Source organism: Anser brachyrhynchus (assembly GCF_964034855.1).
Source record: "Anser brachyrhynchus genome assembly, chromosome: 4".
NCBI classification, from domain to species: domain Eukaryota; kingdom Metazoa; phylum Chordata; class Aves; order Anseriformes; family Anatidae; genus Anser; species Anser brachyrhynchus.
Window position 1 is genome coordinate 76,014,848 of NC_137698.1, and position 13,186 is coordinate 76,028,033.

The following is a 13,186-nucleotide window of genomic DNA, read 5'->3' on the forward strand; positions in this document are numbered from 1 at the left end:
TAATGAACAGTGTTCTAATTTACTCCCATCACAATGTTCCCCGTAAGCTTGATTTTCTCTGGGGTTTTATAAGTAAAGTGAATTTGAGGAGGTAGACTGGAAGGATAATGAGGAAGGGAAGGTACTGAGAGAAAATACACAGGAGCAGTGGAAGCAGGAGAGAGCAGGTCTGTGAGTGAAAGGAGGAAAGAGTGGACGAGGAAAAGCAAGGGACAAGAAGAAAATTGAAGAAGAAAGTAAGTGAAAGAGAGACAGAAGGAAAAATAAACTGAAAGAGCAGAGGAGAAGAAATCACAATAAGAGTGAGTGGAACTGCTGAAGACATACAATGCAGACTTGGACATGGAGCCTTTCCGAGGAGATTTCCAGGTAAGAAAGGTGGCGACCAATTCCCTTTACGAAATTCAGGCTTCCAGCAAAGGAAAGGAAATGGTGTCTTCTCTATCTCACAATGCCAAAAGCTCTTTGGCAGTTTCAGCATCCCATGGGTCTCAAGTCTTCCGATTTCCAAGGCCCAGACCACTTCCAGCAAGCACAAGCTGCACAGACCTTGCATCAGCACAACACAGCTCAGCTTCCCTAAGCCGATTGCACACTCTAAGCAGATAACACATTCACGAGACAAGCAAAGCTGTGTTAAAACCCAGCTTCCACTTGGCCAGAAGGATAAGCAAGCCATGGGTATGTTTTTATTAACCACTGGATTCTCCATTGCCCTACAGAGAAAAGAGCAGAAAGACCCCGATCCCTGTGCTGTGAACATCAAGCCTTTCCTGTCATCCCATCAGTCAGAAACCAGGTAATCATGATTTAAAGCCAATTGAACGGTTATAATCCTAAAATGGATCCACTTTGGCTTTTCTGTCTTCTTTCTGGCCAGTTTTGGGGCACCCACAACAGGGGTCTGTGAAGGGAACGTGGGCTCCCCCAAGGTGTCCTCCCCATTACCTACAGGCTTCCACCTCCACGTGTTTACTACCTACGTGCTCATCTACCGCAGGAAGAGGCAGTCCCTTAGGAAGCACAAATCTAAATAAAGAAGCTTCTCCGAACCGAAGGAGGTCAGGAAAGCACATCCCAGGCCACGCTCCTTCCTGTCAGTGCCGGTGACGATCTGTAGCATTGTCTTTTTCTCGCTTGGCTTAAAAACTCGAGTGACTTAATCCCCGGTCAGTAAAAAAACCTTGACGGAGATAGGTCCGTGCTGTTACTAGGCCAGACATCTGTCGGTGCGATAGAAGGGCAGGGAGGGACCAGTGACCTCCTTTGGGCCTGCTTCACCCCGTACGACAAGCCCAGGCACTGGACTTTAATGGGAGATGGCACGAAGCCCAGCACGGGGTGGGGAGGCAGAGGGGGGAAAACTTCGTGGTTCCTTGGCTGCAGCCCTCCTCCAGAAACCGTGCAGCACACAGGAGAAAGCTGACAGATAACGAGGCCATTAATTAGCTGATTGTTAAAGGGAGGGTTCCTGTTAAGCAGGCCTTTAGGGACCGTGGCCTTACTGAAAAGCCTCAGTAAAAAGAGGCACAGTTTCTAAACCAGGCCAGCCGGTACACTGCGAAACCCTTGGGAGCAGCGATTTTTCACCTGCATTTAACTAGCCAAACTCACCACCCCCCTCCCACCCCTCAGAAGTATCTGGGAGTTGGCCATAAATACCTGTTTGCAGAGGAAAATGAGGACTTAGCAGTGACAGAAGGGCAACTCTGAGATGGGCTGGCCCCATTTACATCTCCCAGCTGCGGACGCAGCCCTCAGTGGCCGCATTCCCATCCCTTTTCTTTGTGGGTCACACAGACATGGTATAAGCAGAGTCCTAAATCCCTCCCAGCCCCAGGATCCCCAAATTACCCTAGCAGGAGTGGGGAGGAAGGTGGGAAGATTATGAACACGTGGCGTGGGCATCACACCCCCTGGGGAACCACCTTCCACAGCTTTTGCCCCTTCCTTTGAGGTGTGACCAAACGGACTGAGGATGACCCTGAGCAATGCCAGCCCTGCACAATACAAGGTCTCTGAAGGATAATCTTAAAACAACAGCGGCTGGAGAACTGTGATAACTGTTCTGCCAACAGCAGGCTTGATGCCTTTCCTCCCGGCGGCTGGAAATCCAGGGAGCTGCTCTGCGGGACTGGAGGCCTTCCCCCAGCTCATTTTTGCCAGTGCTCTCATGTTGGAGGATTCAGGTCAGCGTGGTCACAAGCTCATGATAGATCTTGACTGACCTCGATTCAGTGCACCAGCTTCTCACTGAAGGCAGCCTCTCTTAGGGAGCTTTCTGCTATAGAAATGAAGCCTGCTCAGCTTCCTTGTAACCAAATAAAGGCTTCTGTGAGGCATCCCCACGGCTATTAAAAATCCAGGCTACTGCAAACAAAAAGAAGCAAAACTTGTAGAGAAGCAGAAGCCAGCCAAAAAAAGATTGGATAAGTGCCTGGAAAAGAGTAAGGACTCTCCAAATGAACTGGTGAGGCAAAGCTGAGTGGTAATGGGGTGCTCGGCCTTTCACAGCAGGGGAATTCAGCGTACAGAGGGACAGACCTCACCTTGGCAGGCTCCAGCCTCACTGACTCCACATGCGCAAGTGAAACACTCAAGGGAGATGCTCTGCACTTTGCATGCTCTTGAATTGGGTGTCCAAATGACAAGATGACTGAGACTAGAGAAATGCAGGTGGAGAAGCAGAGCTGGAGGCATAGGCTAGGGCCCAAGCACACGAGTGAGTGCCTGGGAAGCGAGCCGGCTGTGCAGGGGAAGGCAGGCACTTGAACCTGTGACAAATTTAGCCCCTGTTCATTCAGGACTACATTTTCCACTGTTAATGCCAGTCCTTGATTAGGCTTTACATACATCATGTGTTTGCTGCTTTTTTTTTTTTTTGTACGTCGGGACAGTTTGTGTCACAGCCTTTGCTATCTAAGCCTCTTCTACAGGAGATGCAGGCTGAGAGATGACACAAGATGATGTTGGGACTGCTAGCAGCAGGCTGCCCAAGGCTCTGAGAAGGAGCTGGGAGTTCCTACGCAGCAGAGAAGGAGCCTGACCTCAGGGCCCGGTGATCTGTAAAATGGCTGTTTACGCTGGACAGCTTCATGATGTTGTAACACCAAAAATCCCACCTCAAAAATGTAGAGGGACAGAACTGAAGACCAAATTTCTACCAACAATAATAATAATAATGGAATGGAAATGGACTCTTAAAAAAAAAAAAAAAAAGCTGTGGTGGAAGAAAAAAATAGAAATGCACCAGGCTGACTCAGCACATGTAAACAGAAACATTCTTTGCAATTTATGCCAGAGGAAAAGGTTCCCAAAGCTGCATGCCTGCTGCACATGTTTCTGTCTTCCAACCCACTGTGGCACTTGTACTTCACAGTCTTTTTAACTGGTGTTTTTCAGGAGATCACATAGACCACCTTAATTCCCACTTTTCCTAAACAGAAGAGGGAAGAACAAACAGTCTACTGTCTTAAATCACTAAAGACTGGCCAATCTGACACCCCAAAGAGGCTGGGACAAGAAGCTAAACAAAACTGTAAGCTGCCCCACAAGAAATTCCAGCACACTTTGATGGGTTACAGAGAAAGCACCTCCCCAGCAACAGCAATTAGAGGCTGGCTGATGTCCTCTTCTTGGCTTAAGCTGTCCCCTACATATTTTTTTTTATTGCAGAGTAGCTGTAGACATTTTTACAATCCATAAATGTGAAATCCTTTTCTGTCTCCTAGCGATAAAGATATCCTGTGGCAACGATAAGCTAATTACGTGTTGCGTAAAGAAGATTAACTTTTAATGTGTTGTTCTCTCATGTCACTGGCTGTCCCCTTTCTCTTGCTTTAAAAGGAAGGGTAGATTTACCAAATTAATCATTTTTAAAACACTGGCACCTTGTTACAACCTTTATCTTATCGGCTGTATCTCAAAGCTAAGTAGCTCTCATCTTTGTATTCTCTTCCATCAGAGCCTGCCTGCCTCTGACACACTCCCTTTGCTGGAGGTTTTCTTAACATCTTTAAGTCAGGATGATCACTGAGCACTGCATGAAGTTGGTGATGTTCCATTTACATAAGTAATGCTGCTCACTACAGTATTTTCACTTATTTCTTCTCTCTTCTACTCTTATTTACTGTTAATCTTGCTCCACATCTTAGCTGTCTTTTTTTCTAGCTTGCTGTGGTTCTGGTTTTGATTCAGTAAAGTGAAAACACTGTTCAGATAAATAATATCCACCTGCATTCATCCAGAAAGAATTACCTTCCATGTTGAATTCCCAAATAATTCCATGCTGAATTCCAAAACTTTTTAAATTCCTACCATAACGGGTTTCTTTGAAATTCCTATTCCTCCTCCCTAAAACTGAAATAATTCTATGCCATCTCATCATGGATTCCAGATCAGAGCCCCAGGACAAAGTATTAAAAGTCTTTCCAAGCAAAAAATCCACATTCCTGCTCCACGTTCAGTTCTTTATAATTCTTTTCAGGCTACAGTGATTTTTCTCTTGATGACTTTCTAAATGCTCTCAGACATATTTTTAAACACTAAATATCTAAGAGTAACCTCAATCTAGTGTGTGTTCAGCCATGTGTCAAATACCAGTGAAGTTCAGTGTCAGATGAAAATCTGAAGGGTTCGGGCATGACTAGAGACTGATGAAAATAATAATGTTTTGCTGTGTTTTAAATAACCCACTGAGAGGTCATATTACCTGGGCAGAAAGGAGAACTAGACATTCTGCATTGACCTCCCTAAACATACTTCATAAATGATATACAAAAAATGTGGGGAATAATTATATTGAACTTTAGCAAGCCTCCTTCTTTCTCTTACTCTGCCTAAAACTAAACCTTGCTACTGAAAGCAGACGTTATACCAATACGTAATACCAATCTGCCTATTTCGTGTGTTCATCACACAAATCAGTATAAGAAGCCCCATTTTTCCTCTTGAAGAAACACTAGGATCACTAGCAGCATTGCATACCTACATCAAAGTACACTTGGCCCTTTCTGTCCAAGCATCTAACATTGGCTTATAGCTTCTTCAGCAGAGCTTAATCTTTCCACTAAATGTGCATTTCCATTCCCATCTTGAAGTCTTCTATTTAGTACTTCTAGGTTCTACTTCTGTATTTTTTTGTGTTTTATTTTTTTTCCAGTTTTGCTCTTCTGTCACATACTGAGGCCTTCATCTACACTGAATGGAAGAGGACATCAGTAAACATTGAGCAAAAGAAGTCAGAATAACTTCAAGCTGAAGCCAACGCTGGTCTGAATCTACCAGAAAAGATGTTCCTTCCCTTCTGATGCAACAAAACTTGCCATTCCTACGTTACTGCACTGACTTTGGCATACTACACTGCACATTATGGTATTTGTAACGTCAATAAAATGTCGCAGGCTACAATATTTAGCTGGTTGTTGCTAAGGTTTTGCGTTCTACTTTGTTTAGTAATTTGATCCTTCCTTTACCCTTTCAATTAAGTAGCAACTTTCTAGAGCAAATGACTGGATCTCACCAGCAATAGCTGCTGGAAGTGATTAAACTGATGACAAATGTGGAAAGATTGTTCATCCTAACAACAGTGAGTTAAGCGCACATCAGAGACAAATCGGTTATAATTAAGCAGATGAGAGCAAAATAAGTGTTGATTTTTTGAAAAGAAATTCAAGACATGACTGGTTTTCTACCCTTGTCCAGTACCTGGAATACCAAGGGCTCCTAGTGTTTCAGGCAAACCTGGCAGAGCAGCTGAATACCAACCTCGTTGTATAAATCACTGAATTCTTCAACCACATCTTTCGGGATCCTTTGCCCGTTGTTGGTAAGATGATAAGCCACCCCATTCTTTGAGTAAAGGCTGATCCGGCCAACACTTCTCTCACCATCAGTAGTCTCTTCGAGTAAACCATTGTCTTCTGCTAGATGATAGACTGGGTTTCCATGCGAACCATGGATCCACGTAGCTCCCAGTTCAAAAGTGGCGTGCCCTGCAGGAGAGTAAACGAAGCAGACAGGTTATGGAAGCCCATTTTTCTGAAAGCGCATCCCATTCAGCCCTAAATAAACTGTATACATTCAAAAGCAGAACGATTGCCCAGGGACACCATGTTTGAACATCAGTTAAGCAAGCTTTCTCTCTTTTACAAGGGCAATACCAGTGTTCTTCAAGCCAATCCTTCGGGATGCAAGGTGAGATAGTGCTAGAAGGATGGGATGTTTCCAGTAAAGATACACCATAGTTACACACCTCTGATACTTAAGATGAAATGCAGAATCTTTTAGGTTCACAGTTCTTACCACCATTGTTGCCAGCTGCTTTATCTTTGCTACTTGGCCTTTCTAAATCATCTTCTCTAATCTTGCACCTAAGAACACAACTTGACAGCAGACGATGTACTGCTCCCAGTGCAGCTCAAGCTATGTATTAGTGAGGAGTTGGGGAGGGAGAAAAGGAAAAGAGCTGTAAGGAGCTACTCTGTACTACTGCAAGAAGGACATAAGAGGATCATTAAATAAATATTAAAGTAGAAGGGAAAGAGCATATATAAATTACCTAAAGACTTCAAGTATCTGCTGTTTTGGAGAGGAGCGGACAGATACAGAGACACAAGAAGAAAAGGATCAACATCAGGGAGCTGCAGGAAAAATTGGGACTGCCCTGGGATAGCAATGTTGGCCTGCATGGCCAATGACCCCTGTCCTGTGATTAAAAATGAATGTTATTTACAAAGATGATTTGTGTTACCATAGTTAGACTAACTGCAATACAAAAATGTATTTCCATTTCCCAAATGAGGGAACGAGTCATATTTTATTATTTATGCCTGTGGAAGTTTAAATCAGGTTCTTTAAAAAGCTGCCCTGTCAGGTTAAACACCAAACACACTTTGTCTTCATCACCTGTAGCCTCTGTTTGCAAACAGAGCTTGGTCAGCCCTGCTCTCCTCCTTCTTTATACAAGGTTTGCACTAGGGCTCTGCCACAGTTGGCTGACTGCACAGGAAAACGTTCAGCAGCTGAAAGGAAGTGCTAAAAATAAGCTTCAGTCATGTTTTGCACTCACATTTTTACAGATTCTCCTAAATCCAAAGCTAAGTGCTCCAGCAAAATCTGCCAAAGCAGTGCTCTCCCAGCATCGCGGCCAGCACCACACTGCGCAGCTCACTCTGCAGAGGTGTGTGAGTGCCTGATTAAGTGGGATCGTTAATAGGATCCAGCTTGATGAAGAAAGCATCCTGCAGTTACCAGCCATCACATACTGTTTAACATGCAAATAGATGCTCAGCTAGAAAGACATTACAACACTGTTCCAATGTAGTCAAGTTAGAGGTGAAAGCTCCAAGAAATGTGGCTGTTCAGCTGAGACACTACCTCAAAGAGAAACCCCACCTAGCTGATTTTTCAAGCAGACAGCAGCCTCGTTGGTAAGAAGCAGGCTGACTGCCCTTCAAAATATGCATTACAGCCCTCAAGAGTGCAAAGATTTCTAGGTGTTCCTAATACCAAGCATGTGGTTCAGAGCGTGCAGCATCAAGTCACAAACATGAATACTTAAGGAGCTGCAAACTCAAATACACTTCGAGAGCACCCAGCCTAGCGGAAATGACTGCTGTACCTTGGCAGCCAAAGGTACAAAGCTCATAAATATTGCATGTGGCAGTCACCTTGTTAATGTAATCCTCCTGCGAGTCACCACACGCCAGATCAGCAGCAGGAACGCTGCCTGCTGCTTTATGTCAGGAGCTTGCTCTCTGCAACACTAACAATCCTCCTGCATGTAGGTCTTATTTACGGGGCACCTGATCTGCGGAAGAAAATCCCTGCCAGCAGGTCCCTCTGCACTGGTGCTCTGTAGCATTAATGATGCATTCTGATTCTCCTGTTTTCAGGAACTGTGGGGAATGCAATTAAATACCAACAAATTAAAAAGAGTCTTTCTTGCCTGTACTACTTAGAAACGTGCTATCATTACTCCCAAGCAGATAAGCCAGTTGTTACCTACTGTAAGTTGCATGATGAATCATTTAAAAGTGTAAAATTAAATGCCATCTTTTTAAGCAGAGAAAGTTAATATACTTCCAGGGCCTTAAAAGATTTTAGTTTCAATATTAATATACTTCAAATGAATCAGTCAATACAACAAAGATAGAAAAAATCTGCCTCCTAATCCGTGAATGTGATTACCAAGATACAAGCAGCAGTCAAAGAGGACTATACACAACGATATACCATACCAGCAGTGCTCCAAAGGAATGCACAGATTGCATAGCAAGCCTTCTGAGTACGCAAGGGAATTTTCACACTTCCCTTTGAAGCCCTGACTATTCCTTGGGCATCCTGCCGTGAAATATCTGCAGTGGATATAGATGTTATAGATCACGTACATGAAACACACAATCCACAAGCACAAACCCTCTGCCTCACCTGTGCTAGAGATGATGAACCAAATCTCTGAAAATCCATATTATTCCCTTGAGCTTAGTAGCAACATGCTCTATTCAGCTGAAGGAAAATACTGCCCCCTGCAAGATACAGCATTGCTTGGTGAAGTAAAAGTATTAGGATATAACCCTGAGGGGCTGTCATTGCTCTGCTGAAGATTTAAATTAGATCTTTAGCCCAGTGTACAGACAGGGGAGTGGGCAGAGAACTCCCATTAAAATTCCAGTTAGACAAGCAGGTCAAAGTGGTTGTATGTTGAAGACCCAGAATAATCACTTTTGAAACATTTTTTGAAAGTTTTAGCCAGTTCGGAGAAATGAGCAGGTCTTGCATGCCCCAGGTGCAATCTTGTTGCTCTGAGCAGTATGGGAGGGGAAGAAAAAACAGCCCAGTATCATGCAGCCCTTTTGCCCTTGTCCCAGGGAATAGGGAGGCTCTGGGCATGTGCTGCTTTTGAAGACTTCACCACCCAGAAGAGCTCCAAAATTGTCTGGCTGAAAGCCGTGTGACTCTGAGAAGCACACAGGGGGCCAGAACATGTAGCCACCTTGGGAAAGAACTGCGGTCAGTACCTATGCAATATAATTTTGGTATCTTGCAAAAAGACAGACAGTTTGTAGCTCTAATACAAATATTAAAAGATCAAGACTAAAACTTTAGTTTCCAGTCTTCTGATTTGCAAAGAGCCTGCTCCTGCCTCGTGTTAGTTAACAAGTGGTAATAAACAGGAGGTAGATTCCCAGCAAAGGTAAAGACAGGAGTAACACGAAGGGGGTCCAATGCTGAGAGAACTGGTCTCTGTGCTAGTACCACAGAGTTATTTCAGAGGTGCACTGACAAAATTATATATTGCTCCCTGAAGATTTCAGGCCTTTAACACTTCCCTCCTCTTGCAGACATGATCCAGGATATTTTTAACACAGCGTATTGTGCGCAGAGGACACACTTCCCATTCAAGCCTCTATGCCAAGTCTCAGCAGAATGTAAAGTGCCCTATTCAAACCCTGGAGATTAGATTTGTCTGACTACCTTTTCATTCATTTCCCTTCCGAAAGTTCATAGGACACTGCTGTTTATTTACTGCGGTGAGCTTATCGAGTAAAACGTAGTAAGTGATGTAAGCACCTGACGTTAAAAAAAAAATGAGGAGGCCAGCAAGAGGCCAAAGTTATTAAATACACAGAGTGCTGGATTAGAAACAGAACGAGTTAATTGAAATCAGGAAGGAAATTCAGTAAAATTGAAGAGCTTTTTACCTCCTGTGGAGAAGAGGTAGGTTAACACCCTTCTAGATACCCAGGAAAGTTTCATTGACTACTGTGCTGCAAAGGGCAACATTTATTCCAGTAACTTTACATTTAGAAATTTTACAAGCCCTTCCAGTTGACAATGAATTAAAATATCCAGCATCTGCACCTCTATTACACACAGAAAGGAATCCACAGAGGTAGGAAAGCTGCAAATCAGGATGAAAGGATACATTGAAGAGGTTTTTCCAGCGGCCTGATTCACAGTGGGTAGTGTCCTACACAGTAAATTTGTTCTAGGGAAATTAATGTGGCTATTTGTGAAACAGGATAGCTTTGGGCTTGCCCCTTTGCAAGAGATGTAAGTCACAGAGAAACAGATGCTTGCTAGCCAGGAGATACTCTGACTGCTCCTAGTCAGGAGTCAAGCTGAAAACGGTGGTGGAAACTGTCTTCAGACAGTTATTTTACCACAGAGCGCTTCCTGTAAGAGTGAGCATGATCAGTAAGATCTTCATTTTGTAGAAATATGGTCTGTTTTGGAGCAGCCCTCCCTCAGAAGACATGCGCAGCAGAGCCCACATTCACCCGGCCACCCTGCAAGGAGCCCAAGGATCCGCGGCCCTGATAGTGCCATACCTCACCTAATCTTTCGGGCGTGCACACTGACTGAAAAAGCAAGTTTCCAGGGTCAAATGAACTTCATAACAACACAAAGGCTTGCTAGGAGAAAAAAAAAAAAAATGAAGTCCAGTGGATTACTAATTCCCCTGAAAACGCTGCTCTTACCAAGTTTCACGCTTTGCACGCGGCCTCCAATTCGGTCAGTCGCCTCAAGGACAGTTACATCCGTGAAACCGCTTTCCAAGAGCGCTTTTGCTGCTGACAGGCCTGCAAGCCCAGCACCAATAACTACTATTCGAGGCTGTCGTTTTCTCCGTAGGCCACTACTAAGAGGATCATCCGTGCTGTCTCCAGATATTTCACAACTTTGCATGCCGTCCAAGCTCTCTTTCTAAGGAACCTATGGAAAAAGCAGACAAGTGTGTTCAGGGAACTCGGCTCAAGCGTAACCTCAGCAGTTAAAAATCCTGAAGAACTCTGTAAAATAGATGTCCAGCAGAAAGAAAGTGAGCTTGTGTACAAGAACCAGCCTTCCAAACAGGATGCATAAGGATAACTGAGGTCAAATTGGGATGCAACAGCTTTTTGGCCTGGAGCACCACTACTGGAAACTCCAGAAATCCCCACCCTCTTGCACCATGTAGACTATTTCCAGAGAAGCCAGAGGATTTTCAGACTCCCATCTCTTTATATAACCTCCACAAGCAGCAATTTTGTGGTAAAGGCTTTGAAAGAACAAAAAAGAAAGCCACATACCCAGTGCCGACAAGCTCCACAACACAGTAATGAAGCTTTGCTTTGCCTTTGTGGCAACCACAAAGCACAAGCTTCAGATCGTCTAACTACGGGACTAGGTAAAGAGGATTTAGCTCAAAGCATGGAGATCAGATATCAAAACCAACCCTTACAGAAGTGGTACAGACAGACAAAATGTTTCAACTGATGAAAGCCAACAAGGGACGGTTCAAAAATTCACATCCGTGTGATGGCAGCCCCTAGAGCCAGCATTGTCCTGCCACATCAGGAGCAGCCTTAGTCTTTGGTGAGGGGAGCTTCAAACCCATACCAGTCCCGACCAGAACACGTTTACCTCCACCTACCCGACATACACAGCTCCTTCTCCAAGCAGCATCCTATTTTCTTCTTTGCAAACTCCTAGAGGCCATTTTTTAACTGTGCATGCTGTTAGTTCTCGGGTCCCATTGCCTTATTTTAGTGGATGGCCTAAGCTCACGGTTAAGGTGACACCTTATTCAGGAATCACCTCTGTAGGATGTCTTTACAAACAAATGTTGATGTCTAGAGATCAGGTTCTGGGTCAGTTCACAACTGTCCTCAAGAGCACCAAGACACAGCGTTCAAAGACCCATACTCCACCAGGCACCGGTCCTAGTCTGTGAAGGAGAAACACAAGCCCAGAAATCACCAGCCCCGGAAGGAGCTGATGCCTAACAATTTGGACAACGTGTGCATAAGATTCCCAACACTTACTGAAAGCAGAGAAGTCCAAGAAGCCATTATGCTGCCGCTACCTGTTGCCGAGCTGCTGGATGCTCCTTCTCAACTCTTCCCCAGTTCTCCCAGCACCTGGCCAGTGTCAAAGACTCCTGCTTCTCTCTTGCATCAGCAGGAGAAGAACCAAACCTTTGCACTTGAGAAATTGCCCAACTATTGCAGTATATGCCCCGGTGTGCTAATGAAGTACAAAGCAATAATGATTTCATTTGGACAGTCCATTTTACTCCAGGATCTTAAAGCATTTATATAACAGAGGCGACTCCAGACTGCAGTCAGGAGTGATTTAAGCAGTGGTATAAAAAGTGTCCTGGTGCTCTTGACAACCATTTTGAAAACGTTTAGTTTCAATTGGAACAACTTCAGCTCAATCCACTCTGGGCTCACCTGCAAGAGATATTAGCACAGAGCAAACTGCTCCTGCCAATACAGCATGTCCCAACCGCCGCTCAACAACGCAACAGGGTCAGGGAGCCGGCCCTGCTTGCAGCCACGCTAAAAACTCCTACCTGCCCTGACATCAATCATCTCACCGTTTTCATCTCCTGGCCAACAAACCTTTGCTAGCAGATATTTGTCACAGGGAGCCAGCCATCGGTGTTCGGAGAGTTATTTCCAAGCTGAAGTCAAACATGTCAAGCATTCGATGCTTTCTAGTCCACGGCAAGAGTCACGAATCACGGCCATTAGACAAGCAGAGAAGCTGTGAGCAGCCAAAAACAGACGCTGGACTTACTTCCAAGTGAGCAGGATTTAAAAGCAGTAAAATACTTGGAAAAAGTAGCAGCAAGAAGTTTTTTCCCCCAGGTTTTGCAATCAACAGATAAGAGAGGAAGAGGATGCAAAGCCCCTTTCCTACAGCAATTGGCGAGATAGGTCAAGTTGCAGACACCCTAGGACTTGTCTCTGCTTGGCCTTGAGGCCTTTCCATTCCTCCTGTGGACATTCCTCATCTGGGACAGGAGCGTTGTTCTTGGTTAGCTTAATCCACTTTGAAAGGGGATTTTCAGAATGGTTGCGATAACCAGGAACACAGCACTCCGGGTAATGAGGGCCTCCCTTGGCAATTAGTCCGGATCTGCTCCATGATGTATAGATTAAATCCTCACCAGTCAGAGGCTGATATGAAAGAGAAGGCCACCCCTCAAGGGACACACACAAACGCAGAGATGAGGGGTCATTCCCTCTAGTCCTATCACTAGTTATCTGTGAGAAGAGGTATTGTAAAGTGGAGTGGGGGATTTCACCAGCCAACTCCATTTTGAATCCCTCCACACTCCTGGCCTTCACATCAGTTCTGTGGCGAGGAGCTCCAACCTATGAATCTTTGGCAAACATCAACGGCCTTTTGG

General features: G+C 44.6%; 1 protein-coding gene across 2 annotated transcripts in view; it reads right to left on the reverse strand.

Annotated features, from left to right (window-relative positions):
- The window catches only part of SMOX (spermine oxidase), an 81,979-nt gene that overhangs the window by 12,018 nt on the left and 56,775 nt on the right, over positions 1–13,186 (reverse strand). For both annotated transcript variants that reach the window (XM_080590846.1, XM_080590845.1), the window contains 2 exons: positions 10,485–10,719; positions 5,767–5,993 (listed from right to left, as the gene is read on the reverse strand). In XM_080590846.1, coding sequence (XP_080446972.1) covers positions 5,767–5,993; positions 10,485–10,692 — 435 coding nt within the window. In that variant the 5' untranslated portion in view covers positions 10,693–10,719. The remainder of the gene's footprint in view (positions 1–5,766; positions 5,994–10,484; positions 10,720–13,186) is intronic.